Source organism: Enhydra lutris, unplaced genomic scaffold (assembly GCF_002288905.1).
Source record: "Enhydra lutris kenyoni isolate GAN:26980312 unplaced genomic scaffold, ASM228890v2 scaffoldscaffold9, whole genome shotgun sequence".
Lineage (NCBI taxonomy): Eukaryota > Metazoa > Chordata > Mammalia > Carnivora > Mustelidae > Enhydra > Enhydra lutris.
Window position 1 is genome coordinate 8,093,386 of NW_019154093.1, and position 16,471 is coordinate 8,109,856.

The 16,471-nt window shown below is 55.7% G+C and overlaps 1 protein-coding gene across 2 annotated transcripts in view; it reads right to left on the minus strand.

Moving 5' to 3' along the window:
• Positions 1–16,471, minus strand: part of LOC111143191 (glutamate ionotropic receptor kainate type subunit 3) — a 219,547-nt gene that overhangs the window by 48,474 nt on the left and 154,602 nt on the right. For both annotated transcript variants that reach the window (XM_022496724.1, XM_022496723.1), the window contains exons 6-8: positions 9,026–9,199; positions 8,308–8,451; positions 3,075–3,182 (exon numbers count right to left, since the gene is read on the minus strand). In XM_022496724.1, the coding sequence (XP_022352432.1) occupies positions 3,075–3,182; positions 8,308–8,451; positions 9,026–9,199 (426 nt within the window). The remainder of the gene's footprint in view (positions 1–3,074; positions 3,183–8,307; positions 8,452–9,025; positions 9,200–16,471) is intronic.

The following is a 16,471-nucleotide window of genomic DNA, read 5'->3' on the forward strand; positions in this document are numbered from 1 at the left end:
AGGGCCTTCCAACCTTTCTCCACACCAACAAGGCCTCTGCTCGTTCCCCTTCCTCAGGAGCATCACGAGGTAACATGCTGGGAGCTGACCTTTCAGACCACCCTGTTGCCTCTCTTCTTCTGGGAGGAGGCCCTCAAGGTGTCGAGTCTCCTGAATTCTGCCACCTACCCGCCTTTGCTGGCAACCCCAGCACAGCTGGTGGGAAAACGCAGAGGAGAAGGTAAGCATAGATACAGCCCGGAGACCTCAGCCCAGGCAGGGGTGGAGCAGGTGCACCAGGAAATCAGAGGTCCTGGGGCAGAGGTACTCCGAGCCTGGTGGGCCTCCTCTTTCTGAGGAAGATGCTGGGCACCCAGCCACTCACTCACTGGGTCTCCACTCAGGTGCCACCTCCTAGAGCCACGCAGCCTCCATAGCCAGGCAGGGCCTGGAGCCAGGGAGATGTTCGCTAAGCATTTATAGAATGGGTTAACAGCGGAGGAGATGTGTCCCCTGCAGGAAGGCAGGCCGGGCAGGAGCGGGTCTTTGTAGTCGTTTTGGGGATCGCAAACCAGAGTGGAGGGCCCTCTCTGCGGGCCCGATTGCCGCTGGGTTTGGAGGCAGTTTGCTTTGTGGTTTTACTTGTAAAGTGGGCAGATGGGGTGGGGTGGTGAAGGTGGCATCGTTGATGTCACCACAGTGCCCTGGTTGCTACAAGGCCTGAAGCTGGAGAAGGCCGGGGAAGAGCCAGCTGACTAACCCTTCTAATATCCGGGTCCTTGGGAAGGTGCTCTGCTGCCCAGCTCCGCTCCCCTCCCAGGTCCTTTCTCTCAAGGATGGTCTTGGCATGCCCACTCTGTCCTTGGCCTAGCTGGGGGACACTCAGGAAACTTAATCAATTAAACAGAGAGGCCGAACGCAAACATCCCATTCAGAGAGCTGCGCAAAGCAGATAGCAGGGGGCTTGTAATTATGTCTGGGTAATTCTGCCCTAATCCTCCCAGAGCCATGGGCGGGAGCTGGTGGGATCAGCTGTGACCCGGCTTAGCAAACAGAAGCCAGGAGACAAGAGGCATGTGGCTGTGTTTGGGCTTAGCACCCTCTCCAGGCAGGATTTCTGTCTGCGCAGACCCCCCAGAGCCCAGAGGAGGATGGTGTCAGAGAGACCCTTCTCTCAGGTGGGCTGAGCTCACGAGGGGCCCCAGCAGCCCACCTGGAGGCCCCACAAACATCTGTCCAGAGGTTCCTGAGCAGCTGGAATCCTGTCCCCCACAAGCATCTATATGACTTCCAACTGTGAGGCACCAGGTGCCCTGGGGACATAAGAAGGGCTAGGACGGAGGAGTCCCCAGCCCCCACAGAGACTGCCCTTGGTCCAGGTGGCTGTGAGCAGGGCCCCCGGGAGGGCTCTTCCTGGGTGTTAGCTGTAGTCTAACACCCAGGGATGGGCTCAGAGAGGGAGAGCTGTCGCGATCCACTGCCAAGGTCTGCTGCAGGCCCGGGAGCACCTAGCAGGGGTGTATGGGCAGATGGAAGCCCTCCTCAGAATTTGAGGCCAGCCCCAGAGACCGACAGCTGACAGAGCAAAAATGAGACTCCATTTGAGTGGGAATCATTGCAGCGACACTGGCGGACGCGGAAGGGCCCCCCAGCGCGGCCAGGTTGAAGCACGAAGCACTGCCCCGTGAGAACTTGGACATGAGGAGATTGGACCAACAGGTCTCCCTGATTTTAGGAGCAGAGGCCGCAGCCCCTGTGACTCAGGGGCTGATGCTGTATGTGGCATGAAAGAGTGATAAAGGAGAGGTGGGGTTTCCCTGGCTGCCCCTACCCAGGGGCCCCCAGGAGTCTATGGGGAGACTCAGAGGTGAATGGAGTTAACTTGGCCATGAGGTACAACCCAGCCACAGCCAGGTGTGTGCCTGAGGGAGGGAACCCAGGAGACAGAGGCCACTCCTACAAGCAAGAAGCCCCGAGGGCAAAAAAGGGGCCCGTGGGAGTGGGTGTGAATGGGCCATGGGGAATGTTCTGGGGGCCCTGGAGCCTGGGCCTGGAAAGGCAGATTGGGTTATTTCTTGGAGAGCCATAAAGGCCCAGGTGAGAGGCTGGGGTTTCACTCGGCACTGGGGGACCACAGACACCAGCGGAGCAGGGCAGGGCTGTGCTCTGGGAAGCTGTGCACGCATGCGTGTGTGTGTGTGTGTGTGTGTGTGTGTGTGTGTGTGTGTTTGTGTGTACACTCAGGAAGGCGGGAGGCTCAGGGTAGAGGTGGAGAAGCCAGGGTGCTGAAATCATCCAAGGAAGAGGCCTGACCCAGGGCAGACAGCGGGGGAGAGGAGAGTAATCAGGGCAATCCTGAAGGCGCAAAAGTATCAGAGCCGGCCCCTCCCTCTCTGGGCTTTTGCTCCCTGCACTTCGTACCCCCACTCCCAGGGCTGGACAGACGCCCTGGTGTGAGAGAGGGTGGCCTAGCCTTTGGGCCAAGGTCCCAGGGATGTGCAGAATCAGGGGCTAATGTGGACTCTTCTCCTCAACCCGGCAGCCTGACTCGACAGAATACGTGGATGATTCCCAGACAGCAGAACTGGCCTCATTATAAACATTTGCTGGTGGCCAGATGGAGGCCTCAGCCCCAGAAAGGTCTGCCATCCTCATCCAGACCCCCGGAATCACTGAGGCCTTAGAAACCAAGAGCGGAGTGTTCAGAATCCATACGCTTCAACCTGTCTTCAAGGATAAGAATCAACTCCGGTTCTCACACAAGCAATCATGTTGCTTAATTGTTGCTTAAATGCTTCCAGTGACTGAGCTCACTACTCCAGAGGTAGGCACCTCCAGTTGTTGAAGTTTGTTACCCAAAGTCAGGTCTGTCCTTCTGCCCTCTCCCTGAGCTTTACATTACTGTTCCCAGGTTAAGCACCCCCAGGGGCCTGTGCTCACAGGGTGACCACTGGGGTGTTGGCCATGGCCACTGTGTTCTGCACCCCTTCAGCCCAACCATGCCTTCAGGTTCTCCGAAGGGCCAAGGCACAGGCCACGCCAGGTCATGTCGAGTCCCCCAGGTCTGGTCCCTCCCTCTCCTGAGCACCACGTACCTTCTCCAGGCCGTCCTCCTTCAGGCTGATGATGTCCAGATCAAAATCTGTCCGTAAGCCACTGGTTTTGTTGAAAACAATCCGTCCAGTTAATCCTTCCCACTGAGCCTGCCGGAAGGGAGAGGGCAGAGCGGCAATTCCTCGGGCTCATAAATCATCATTCGGTACAACTGTACAATGCTTCATTTTAATTACTCTTTGCACTGATACTGTTCCCCCAAGACCATGATTAATTAATAATCACCTCCATCATTGCTCGGGCTGTGATGCAAGCCAGCGATTTCCATAAATTCTATTATGCTCTTTAGCCAGCGTTACATTTGCACCTTCTCGTGTACAACATCGATCTCAGATGCACTCAAATGAGCCCCCGCCTTGAAGCCATGAGGAGGGGGAGCCCACGGCAGGTCCCCAGAGAGGGGCAGGGAGGCAGGCGGGCGGCGTGGGGCAGGAGAGACCTGCGCAGAGGCGGGAAAGCCGAGGGGCCAAGCCAGCCCCGGCTAGAGGACCAGAGGCTTGGAGGAGAGCAGGAGGAGACAGAGAAGTCCCCTTCTCCCCCACTCCACGGGGTTACGGTTATGAATTCGGGGGACAGAATGCCAGGTCCAACCACAATTTGCTGTGCGACCTGGGGGATTACGCTCTCCTCTCTGTCTCAGGTTCCTCAACTACAGAATGGAATCCGTAATAGTACCAAAATGCCATGAAGGAGGAATGAGATAAATTCTGTAAAATACTTAGGACGGTGCACGGTACATACTTGCGCCCTGGACAAATGGCAGATTTTTTGATCTTTTGTTGTCATCAACATCGCTAACACAGAGGCTGGGGTTCGGAGAACACCCTGGACCCCAGCTGAGGTCTGGATCAGAGTAGGCGATCTGTGGCTGACAGCCCCAATTTCCCGGCTGCCTGTTTCTGTTTCCATAAACAGTGGATTAGAACTCAACCACACCCACGTGTTTACTTATTGTCTTTGGTGGCTCTGGCCCAGGGACTGCAGGCCTGAATAATTATAAAGAGACCATCTGGCCCACAAAGCTTCAATATTTACTCTCTGGCCTGTGACAGAAAAGATTTGCGGCCTCCTTTCTCGAAAATACCCTTCCGGGGGGCTCAGAGTTTACCTACGAAGTATTTCCTACAGCTCAGAGCATGTAACCTGCTGCCTGGTGGGGCAGGCCGGGTGAGGTCACCATCCCCATGTCACAGACAAGGAAGCGGCCCGAGGGCAGAGCACCTGTCATCTAAGCTCGGATCCCGGGGTCCCATCTCCCTCTGAGGCTGGAGCTATGTCCTTTCTCTCCCTTCTCCGCAGAGGTGGGAGGCCGCAGGCAGCCAGGTGAACGTCCGAATGCCACGGGCTTTCTATGTCTGGGAGAACAAACCCACGCATCCTGGAGTCCTTGGGGACCAGGGGAGCTGTGGGCTGATGGGACTGGGAAGGAGGCGCCAGAGCATGTGGGGGTTTTGAGGGTGCGGGAAGTCCTGAATATCGCAGTCCTTGCCTTCCCACCATCCTTAGTCCTTGCCTAACTACACACGGGTCAAGATCCCCTGTGGGTTCTGAAAAAGGTTTTGGGGCCTCTCCTTGGCCGAACGCCCATGATACTCATGCTTACACTCACAGTGTGACAGACAAATTCATGGGATCATGGATCCCTGGAGGCCACAGTGATGCCTGTGGGGCTCTCCAAACACTTGGGCAGCTCCAAGGCAGCATGGGAAGACTGAGGCAGAGAGGGGTGGGGCCCGGAAGGGGTCCGGGAGGTTGTTCAAAGGAGATGGATAGAATGTGATCTAACCTCTCTGAGCTTCAAGAAGGGGAAATGACCTGTTTCCTAGGTGTTAAAAAAGATGCATGAAGTGCGTAGCAAGCGCCTGGCCTCCACACCCACGACTATGTGGCCTATACTGCTGTTTCTCCTTTGTGGTTTCCTTTCATGGAGCTCCCCTGGACCAGGGCTGGCGCTTGGCTGGGAGGAGGGCTGGTTACTTGGGCCAGGGCCTGAGGCCTCAGTGGAAATCCCATCATAGAAAGCTAACCTCCTTCCCTGAATGCACTGATTTCGTCTCATGACATTCCTGCCTGGTGGGTGTCACTGTCGCTCCCATTTCATGGTCCTAGACACTGAGGCTCAAAGAGGGGCTGAGCTATACACAAAGTCCCACAACATGGTGGTGCAGGGCAGAAGCCTGGGCGGCAGGAACAGCTGAAGAGCTTGGCCTCACCGTGCCCAAGTTCTGAGGGAGAGGCTTCTAGAGCCCAGGGGGCCAGAAGCGGGGCTGGGGACAGAGATGGAAAGATCAGAGAAGGTGAAGACCACTGTTCATGGCTTCACAGAGAGACTCAGCTCCCTGTCACTGCAGGCTTCCTTCCCCTACTCTGCACCCTCAGGCTCTCTCCGGCCCCCCAGGGAAATCACAGCAGGTGCCTTCAAACCTGCATTCAGAGGGAGAAGCCTTCCCCTTGTCAGCTGTGGAGGAATGAAATGCCAGCAAGGGCCCGGACTGGTGGGGGGGGGGGGGGGGGGGCAGGGCAGGGCAGGGTAGGGCAGGGGGCCGCTGGCAGCTCCTCCCCGTGACATTTCCCGGCCTGCCTGCTCCTTGCAGCCACCACTCAAGACTCGCTAAATGAAAGATGCTTCACACGCTCTGAACTCCGGCCTGGTATTTTCCAGCTCCTCTCGGAAATGCCAAGTCTTTAAAATGATTTACTGTCACGCAGTCAGGTGGGGAGACGGGCAGCTCGGAAATGGTCTGAGGGAAGACGGTGTGCTGGGCTCAGGCGGGCGACTCGGGTCCCAGGCTCCGGCCGCTGTGGCACTGCGGGCAAGCCACGTGGCTGCTCTGGGCCTTCGTCTCCACCGTCCTCAGATGCAGGCGACACGGAGATGTCCCTGAAGGGGCTCTTGTAAAGGAGCGTGAGTGTTGAGAGCCACTCGCCTGGCCAGCAGCCAGGAAACAGCAGGTACACCTGGGTAAGCCAGTCAGCCCGGGGAGGGAGAAGGGGGCCCCTTCCTCTGGTGTATGCCATGACGAACCTGGTCCCCTCAGGTCTTCAGCACTGAGCCTCAAAAATTCCAAGAGGTGAGGGGCAAGCAGGGTGGGTGTTCCCCAAAATGATGTGGCCTGGGGAGCGTCGTTAGCTAGAAACCCACCTGGGAACGAGAAGCCACAGCGAGGCAGTCATAGTGACAGAGAACATAGCAGTCGCCCCTCTGTTGAGTATTGACTCTGTGCCAGCCTCTGGCCTAAGTGCTCCACACACACCCTAACTCACTTCTTCCTGCAACAACCCTAGGAAAGTCTCCAGAGTACAGAGGCAGACCTAAGGCACAGAGAGGTTCAGAGCTTGTCAAAGGTCACACAGCTAAAAAGTGGGTAAAAATTCAAAGGCATTTTTGTGTGGCTCATAAGGGACCCGGGGTTGTGGCTTGGGTCACCAACCCCCTCACTCTGGCCTCTGGCCCCTCTGCCGGATGCCTGCCGAGGAAGGAGACACAGTGGGCTAGGAGTCAGGCCTCAGAGCTCCCGGAGAACAAGTGGGTGATCCCCCAGGGTAATCAGGCCTGCTCAGGTCACTGGACAATCAGCCTTCTTCTGCAGTTTTGAGGGGCTGGGTGAGAAGGGACTGTCATATTCCCCTTATGCCAACACAGCTGACACCGGATGGAGCCCCTTCTGGGCATGAGGGGAGCCAGTGGCAAGGACTTCATGCCTCCCTCACCACGATGGTGAGAGGATGTTTGCCATGGGAGAAAATGGATGCTCGGGGATGTCTAGGAACACGTGTGAAGGCACACAGCCGGGAGAGGCAGAGATGAGCTCCACGGGCATGTGCGTCAGACTCTACAGCCCGTGTCCCATCCCCATTCCTTTAGGCACCATTCCCAAGCAGGGATGGGGACCCCAGGACTTGCAGAAAAGCCCCCCTGTCTGCTGCGTGTAAGGTGGTGACTCTCTTCGCCATACACCCTCCTAGAGCTGCCTTCCTTTGCACGTGGGGTTACGTCCCTGAACGCGAGGACTCAATTCACATCTGCTCCCTCCCGGGGCTGTGAGCTCGGTGAGCGCAGGGGATCGTCCGTCTTGGTCCCACTGGATCCCCGGGCCTGGTGCCCAGCAGGCCCACAACAGCCAGCTGCTGAATAACAGAATGAGCGCTCAAGGCAGCCTGACTCACGGGGCCGGTGTGACTGCCACGGAGCCACCGTCATACACCCCTTTCCAAGGGCTTCTCTCCACGGCACCTGGAGTCGCCTGGACATGGTCACTCCTCTGACCCGGGCTAACCCTGCCCCGATCTCCTCTCCAAGCCTTCTTCATCCACCATTTACTGGGATTTGACTCTGCCCACGTCCTGGCGAGATGCTCTGTGGACAGTTTGTACACCGTCTTCTCAGCAACACCGAGGCCAGTACTCTTTATGCCCATTTTACAGCCAAGGAAACTGAGAATCAAAAGATTGATCCTCTCACCCAAAGTCACACAGCTTATTGCGATACTGCCAGACTGCTTGGTCCTGGCCTTAGCTTCCCCACCTGTAAAATGGGAACGATGAACTGCCATCCGCAGCTTACAAGGACAAGAATGATGGAGAGTCCTTCGGAATTATCGGCTGTGACTGTGCATGTCAGTGGTTGTCTCACAGCAGGACAGATTTCTGCTCTCTGGTCTCTCTGAATCAGCCCTAAGGATGGGACTTCTCCATAGCTGCAGAGCTGGGTCCCGGGGGGCCCGTGATGTGAAGAGGGGTTTGGAGGGCTGATTATCTGGCCAGCCTCCTCTGCCCCGCTACTGCCCTGAGCCCTGCCCCGCTTTCCACACAGGGGTCTCGTCTCAGCTTCCTGGCATGCTTTGTACCCCATTTTGCAGATGAGGCAACCAAGGCTCAGCAAGGTTCTCCAGCTTGTCCAAGGTCACACCGCCAGGGGCAGAGACTCTCATCTGTCACACTGGAAAGCCCACGCAGGTTCTGCTGACAACGCAGACTGCCCATGGCGACCCTCGGAGGCACCAGGGCCATAGCCTCTCAACTGCCCTGTGAGATTGGTCCCGTCCACCCCATTTTCACCCAAGGAAACAGAGGCTCAGAGATGTGAACCAATGTGCCCAGGTTCGTGTGGACTGGAATATGATTCTGCCTGCCTCCCACAGCTGCGCCTTGGCTCTGCAGCACCGAAGACCCCCAGCAAGGAGGCCCAGGCGGGGGCGGCGGGGCAGAACTCACCTCCTTGATGAAGTTCATGAAGCGGCCGCCAAAGCGCCAGGCCTTGTGCCGATGGCACTGCAGGGAGTTCACGGTCATCTGCGGGGCCCGCTGGTAGCACACGGACACGATGTGGACGGCGTCGTACAGTAAGGCCGCGTCAGTCTGGAGGGCAGGGTATGTAGGGCTTGCCTGAGAGCAGCTCCCCAGCCACGAGGGAACTGCTCTCACCCCAGGCACATGGGGTCCTGACGAGGGAAAGGCCCAGAGTGACCCCGTCCGTGCCCCCAGCGAAGGCCAGGCTTGGGCGTCCTAGCTGTCCAGCTGATACCCAACTCCTAGCCTGTCTGCAGCTCGGACCGTCTCCTTCCTGGTCCCTCTCCTTCATCCCATCGCTCCTGCTGCTCCCAGGCCCTATCCACACCTTCTCCTTCCCTGCCTCCTAGGCTCCAGCTGGTTACAGCTCAGAGCCCTCTGTGGCCAGGACCCATGGGTCTTTATCCTCGCACTCTGTAATACCCCATTTATAAGCATCCCCTCTATTGCCCTTGAAGGGGACTGTGTCTGATTCCTTGTGTTCCCAGGGTCCAGCTTGAGGTCTGGTTGATACAGGACAGGTCTTAGGAAGGGAAATGGTGGCAGGGAAGACAGAGGTAGGGAAGAGAGGACTGAAGAGGGAAGGGAGTGGGGGTTGCGGAGGAAGGGGCGCCCGCGGATGTGGCCCGCCTGGCTGGGATACCATCATCACGCCGTCCAGCAGGCCAGACTCTGCCCGGGGAGCCGCCTGCAGCCGCTCCATGGACCACTTCTCCACGATGGCTGAGACATGCGGGTTGTCCACGTTGAGGATCCGGAACCCCGTCAGGTTCACCCCTGAGTAGCGGTAGGGCTCCAGGTCTAATGCATATAGATCCTGGATGGAAAGAGGTTCAAGTTAATAAAGGTGTGGCCTGCTGTATGCTCCAGCCACCCCTCACCCTGGCCACCACTGCCTGCCCCCGACTCCCTTCTCTGAGTGCCGGGAGCCCAAGGTTGCAACTCCCTGCAGAGCCCTTCCTGGCTTGAGGTGAGGCTTGGCATCGGTGGAGAGCCCGCAGGAGGGCTGGACGGGGAATCAACTAGAACGTCCTCGGATGGGTGGCTGACCTCACGGACTCACCGCTGCCCCCACCCCTGGGCAGGTGGCTCTGCTGGATTCTTCGTCTGCAAAATGGGCCTCATACCTCCTTGATAGGACCCAGGGCAACAGTTCACATAAAAGGCCCGGCCCAGAACATCAGAGGAGTTTGTTAATGGTCATAAAGGTCATGTCTGATGACGGGGACACCCACTTTGGGAGGACCAAGAGCCCTGGGCCTGGGCATCTCCCAGTGACCCAGAGAGAAGCTGTTGTATGCCCCACGAAAGACTATTTTTTAAAAAATTCTTTTTCCTAGCTTTTGCACAGGGAAGGAAACCATCAACCAAATGAATAGGCTGAAAGGGAGAAGAACTTGAGAAGATGCTCACTGTCACTGATCACTAGGGAAATGCCCATTTCCAAAACCACAAGAAGCGATCACCTCCCACCTGCCAGAATGGCTAAGATCAAAAGACATCACAAGTGTTGGCAGGGATGTGGAGAAGAAGGAACCTTCATGCACTGGTCGGGGGAACGCAAACCCATGCAGCCACTCTGGAAGGCGGTACGGAGTCTCCTCAAAGAATTATTAAAACTAAAACTTCCCTACGATCTCACAATTCCACTTCTGGGTATTCATCTGAAGAAAGCAGAAAAACTAATTTGAAAACAGAGGTGCGCTTCTATGTTCACTACAGCACTGCTTACAAGAGCCAAGATATGGAAGTGTCCATCCACGGATAACGGATAAAGACCACGTGGTGTGTACGTAGAGGAATATAACTCAGCCATAAGGAGAACAACGTCCTGCCTCTTGTACACCGTGGCTAGACCTCCAGGACATTATGCTGAGTGAAGTCAGACAGAGAAGGACAAATATCGTATGATTTCATTTACATATATGGAATCTAAAAAACAAAACAAGCTCATAGATACAGAGAACAAACTGGTGGATGCCAGAAGGGAGAGGGTTGGGGGGATGGGCCAAATAAGTCAAGGCGGTGAAGAGATACAAAGTTCCAGTTATCAAATAAGTAAGTCATGGGGATGTCATGCGCATAGAGAATGCCGTCAACAATAGGGTAATCACTTTGTATGGTGACAGATGATAACCAAAGCTTTTGTGCAGATCATTTTGTAATGTACAGAAATACTGATTGGCTGTCTGGTACTCCTGAAATGAACATAATATTGTAGGTCAATTATAATTCAATTAAAAAATGGTCTTTCTGCTTGGGACTCAAGGAATGCCGCTGCCTTCTTCTCTCCCCTCACCTCCGACATCACCAGCCAGGTCTCATCACCTGCTGTGTCCTGGGAGCAGTGGACTAACAATCAGGCTTTCTGTCCATAGTCAGGTGGTATCCAGTCTGGTGTAAGGAGTAGACCCCAGCCTAGGGGCCAGGAAGCCTGGCCTTAATGAAGCCTGGTCTTAATGCATGGGGCATTCGAGCTTCAGTACCTCACAGCTCCAGCTCTGGGGCAAGGGGAGCCTTGAGGCAAGGAGGCAGCCAGGGATTGAGGGGAGGGGTGTGTTGTGTGGAGGGAGAAGCCAGGTGCTAAGCTAGGAGAAGTGGCAGTGGTGAGGAGGTAGGGAGAGCAGAGCAGAGCTCCCTCCTGTTAAGAAAAAAACCCCCAAACTTATAAAAAAGGCAGAAGGAGAGCAGCATCTCCATTCAATGCAGTATGGGAGCATCCCTTACCAGGCCAGCCCAGCCCTGTGATCCTCCCGGAGAAGGGGCCCAGGTCTGACTTCACGGCCAGCTGCTGCTTGAAGGTCCAGACTCTGGGTTAACTTGGAGATCGTGGCCCATTGTAAAGATAAACCCCAACGTGGTGGCTTTATTACCCTTGCAGGACATTAATCTGTTTTGTAACCAACTGAGCCGTCTTATTTGGTGTTTTTCCCTCCCAATAAAAACTCAATCCCTCCCAAGCTCTCTGAGCCTGTCTTACCATCCTACTGGCTCCCTTGTTAACGAGTTGGATGTACCTTTGACACATGTTCATCCTATATTTGCATGAGCCATTTTTTACTTTTTGAGAAAACATATTATTATGATGATCTAGATTGGTCCCTTCCTACTAGTGGTTTGGAAACTGAGTCCTAAGGTCCTCCTGGTGAACTCTCTATTCTTTTCTATGCTCTACCCTCATCAACCTGCCTTCTTTCCTGGACCCTGGTCCATCCTCTTTCCTGGGCCCCTCAACTCCTATGCAGCATCCTGTGCTGGGAGAGAGGCAGGACACCCGGGGGGCTGTACTGTTCTCTGCACGCCTGCAGCCATCAGGGCCATCACAGTCCAAACTTTGGTAAACTCGATGGTGGCTCGAGGAACGTTGAGCCCGTGGGGCAGCTCTTCCGCAGGGTGCTGGCTTCCTTTGGTCTCTCAGATATTCCCAGCTGATGCTAAATTCCTCCTGTTCTAGCTGCATGCCCAAAATGGGTTCCTTCTGGAATGCACAGTGTTGGTTTCCTCTTGGAAGGTTTAGGGAACAGGGTGTCGGGTAGGGATCTGGAGCAGACTCGAGCCCCGGGCAAGAAAATTTCATCCTAGCCTTGCTCAGACAACTAGGGCACTGATTCCAGGCCAGGACTTGGGGTGGGCCTGGACTTGAAGGTGGGATCTTCAGCAGATGGGGGATTTCTTACTGAGTGGGCCCAAGGTTGCCTGCCCCAATCTCAGTGGGGAGGGGAGGGTGGGCATCGCGCCCAGCCCTGCACATGGAGGACACCATCCCATCCCGACACCCCTGCGAAGTAGCTGTTTAACAGTATGCTCCTTCTACAGATGAGGAAGCAGCTCAGGGGCATGAGGTGAGCTGCCTGAGCTCAAAAAGCTCATAAAAGTCAGAGCAGAATTTGCATTCAGGTCTGTTTCAGTGGGTGGGGGAGCTGGCTCATGCTGGCCTCGGGGAGCTGACTGTCACACTTCTTCTTGCCTCTGCCTCCAGGCACCTCTCCTTGGTTGCTTGGTACCAGCCTTGGTGGGAGTGTTTACACCATGGAAATTAGCAGCGCTCCAGATCCAGGGTTTCCCTCCCACACACTTGAACAGCGGGTGGCACACTGCCGTCTGTCTTATTCAAACACTCCTGTGTTTTATGCCCCAGTGATCGCCAAACATGTGACATGTACCTGATCAGTCTTTGGAGCTGTTCTAGGGCGTATAAGCTGCAGAGAGTCTGGGGTGCGGCCTGGCAACTCTGTGATTTGGGAAGCCCCTCATCTTAGTCATGACTCCTGACAGGCGGAGCTGGGGACAGGTGTGGAATCAGAGAGGAGCGGAGGGGTGCGGGGAGGGCATGCCCAGAAGGAGGCCTCGTTCCCCGCAGTGCCTTCCCGAGCGCAGCGCACAGAGACAGCCCGGGCAAAGCCGGGGAGCACAGACTGCGAGGCCAAGCCATCTGGGTCCCAGCTGCATCTACCTTCCTTACCTCTGTGGGTTCAGCTGCCAAAATGCAGACGATAATAACAGGACCTAGCAGGTGGGGTTGTCATGAGGAAGAAGTGGGTTCACGGGTATGCGCAGAGCACGTGTGCCGTATGGGAGACGTTAGGTGAGTGTTTGACTGATGCTTCTCTTCTGCTTTCTCTGGTTGCCGGTCCTCTGCGTGACGGGCATGGGATATGGCCCCAGGGACATGCCCAGATGTTGGAGGAGAGGAGCAGACAGGAGCTGGGTCCTTCCTGCTTACCCGTCTTGGCAACATAGGAACAATCTCGATGGGCTAATAGCTATGAGCACCCGTGAACCCCAGAACAGCAGGCAGTGTTCTAAGTGCCTTTTGTAAATGAACTCGCTGAATTCTCATTTCCACCTTATCCAAGGAGTGTATTACCATCACTCCATTTGGGAGGAAAGAAATGAGTCACAGAGAGGTTAGGTTTCATGGCTAACCCGGGGAGCAGTGGAGTCCAACCCGGAGCAGTGGAGTCCAACCCTCTGTCCCATGACCAGCCCGCCATCCACACAGCATTCAGAACGGTCTCTGGGATCCAACCCCCTCACTCCCATGTTTATGGATCCTTAATGCCTTCTCAGAATGAGATGCAAGTTCCTTAGATTAGTTCACAAGGCTCTTCACCCCTCTCCAGCCCCACTTTTCTTCCCACACCCTCCCATGTTTGTTTTGGGAACCAAAGCACTTTTGTTCCCCTCCCTTTCTCCCTGACCACTGCCCATGCCCCCATCATGCAGCTTCTGTCGCTGTGCCAGCATTTATGCGTGTTCTAGCCTCCGGCAGGACTGTCTGTCTTCTCAACCCTCTTGGGTGGGCTATTCTCTGAGATTCAATTTAAGTGGCACCTCTTGCAGGAAGCCTCCCCTGACTTCTCTTTTACACCTGCACAATAGGAAGGGGGTCAGGGGGGCTTTTGCTCTTATCCTGGGAGTTCTTGGCTTTCACTCTACTGATAACAACTGTTAGTGTCTGTGTCTGTCTCCCCCATGAACCCCTGAGCCAAATACCCCTGTCACCCAAAGTGGAAAGAAAGGTCAGCCAGCCAAGTAGCTCTCTGGGACACCTAAACAGCAGTGGGAGGGTCTGGGATGGGGGACTAGTGTTTCACATCCTCCTCTCAGGGGGAGTTCTCAGTGAAGCCGGAGGCTAGGAAGGGTTTGGTAAACTGCCCGGGGTGGGGGAGGGTGAGACCCTTAAGGGGCCTGCTTTAGTATCAAGAGATCTTCCCCCAAATCGTCTTTGAAGGCAGGTAAGGGGAGGTGGAGCCGTTTTGTTCTGCAGAATGGAGAATGTGAGTTTGGGGCCAGAGCTAACTTGTGGGGCTATGGAAGAGAAGTTGACTTCTGCCCCCAGGGGCGCCCTCCTCACTCCACCCCTGCACAGGATCCAGCCTCCTTTCCAAAGCAGGGCTGACCAATAGCTAAGGCCCGAAGGGCCAAAGCATCAGCCTGACCAGGGTGTCCGAGACTCAGTTCGCCCTCCTCTAGGACCAGAGGCCAACCGGACTCCGTGGGAAGCGTGGCAGCTCTGGCCCTGGTGGGGGGCTTTGGGGGCTGGTGACAGCACCCTTCCCATCTCCAGATGTAGCACGTGGTCTGCTGACACTCACTCTGTGTCCACAGCCATTTGAGCCCGGGGAGGGGGGCGGGACGGGGTGTCACTGCTGGGATCGCTTCCTTCCCTGTCACCCCGAGCCTGGGGCACAAAACGTCCCCACTCCCATGAAGTGAGGGCAGCGATGACGGGGAGCTGCTAAAGAGGCTTCTTTGTCCAGCTCCAAGTCTGTGTCCACACTGCCCTGAGACCCCAAGCGCTGTACACAGTGAACCCTGGGCAACCTTGCCGCTTGGCAAAAAGTTGCTGTTCTCCATGCCAAATGTTGACACACTGAATTCAGTATCGACGAGGGACCTTTTAGAAACATTCAGCATAACATAATAGACTAATTCATTAGCACCCCATGGGTCTGACTGGGTAGAAGCTGAAGCTCGGAAAACATTGCCTTAAGGAATGACAGATGAAAATATCTTTCCCATGATATAACTGTTATTGCCGGGAAGTGGCATTAATTGTGATTGCTTATCTATTAATTTATTATAATTCTTTCTTCACCTCCAGGCTTTTACCTACACATGACATGTACCAGGGGCTCAGCTGGGGCTGATTAACGCGGGGTTATCTGGGAAAGGCTCGAAGCTGGCTGGAGCAGATAATGGCCGCTGGGGTAATTAAAATGTCTTCCCATTTTGGAGAATTTTTTGGAGGCGAGGCGCTGGTGATGTGGGTTTCCTAAAGGGAAGGAGATAAATGCCAAATGCCACCGCCCTCCTGAAATACAGCCTCGACGGACCAATGGGCTCAGGGAGGCAGCATCACGAGGTAGGCTGTGAAGCCAACGGGGGCTGGAGAGAGGATCGTGGAGCTGGAGCCGAGGCTGAAGCGGGATGAGGGCCGGAGCGGAGGGCCCAAGGGACACAGCTGCCACCCTGGAAGGTGGGCGGGGAGGGGGCAGCTGGGGGAGAGGCTGGTGGACCCCTTCTGTGCCGACACACACAGACAGCAGAGCTGAGCGTGGTGTGCGGGGTGTCCCTCCCTGGGAAGATCCACTGTCCCTGACCCTCAGAGAGGCACGGGGAGGACGAGCAGGGGGCCAGGACAGCCATGCACAAGACCGGCGGTCGGCACCAAGGCCTCTACCCCTGATCTGCTACGAGACTCTGGACAGCTCCCTCAACCTCTCTGGTCCCTCGTTGGCCCCTCCATCAAAGAGGAGCAAAAACCCTGCCCTGGGAAGAGGAAAAGCAGCGATGTGAGAAAGGGCTTGGGAACCTGTGAAGTGTGGGCCCTGCTGAGATCTGTGGAGGCTCCATTCCTCCCCCCACTGGCGTCAGTCACCACGTCTGGCCCATCGCTGCTGGGTGGCCAGAGGAGGCCAGCCCCCGCCTCGTGCGGGCTTTCAGCATGACAGCTCCCAGCGGAGGCCCTCGGAGCTGGACAGCTCCCAGCTGGTAAAAGCCCTCCCTCTGCCCCTTTCTTGCTGGGTGACCTCTTGAGCCTCGGTTTCTACTTTGCTATAAAGTTGGGCGATCATACCTCCCTTGGAGAGGCGTTCTGGATTTGTGGATGAGACGTTGTAAGCTGAATACAGAGAAGACCTACGCGGGAGCTACTTCACCCACTGAACTCTTACCTCCTACTCTACTCAAATAAACACCGGGCACTTGACACAGCGGTAGGGCTGTTACTGTACCCATTGTGTAGATGAGAAAAGGAGGCCCAGAGAGGTGAAGTAGCATACCCAGGGAAATGGAAGGATCTTGACTCTAACTCACGCAGGCTGGCCCCAGAGTCCATGGTCTTAACTGTTGCCATGACAAGATTGTTGATAACTTCGTGGATTACTTTCTACTTTGTATGGTAGTCATTCGCTCATTCAAGCATTCATGAGTGCCTACTGCATACCAGGCACTCTTGGGGTGCTGGAGATGGATAGGTGAACCGGGCACAGTCCTTGATCTCTATATGCATGAAGGAAGCCTGCCAGCTGGTGAGTGTTGTTGGGTCCATCTCCGCACACTCTCTCCCACCCAAGTGCCCAGC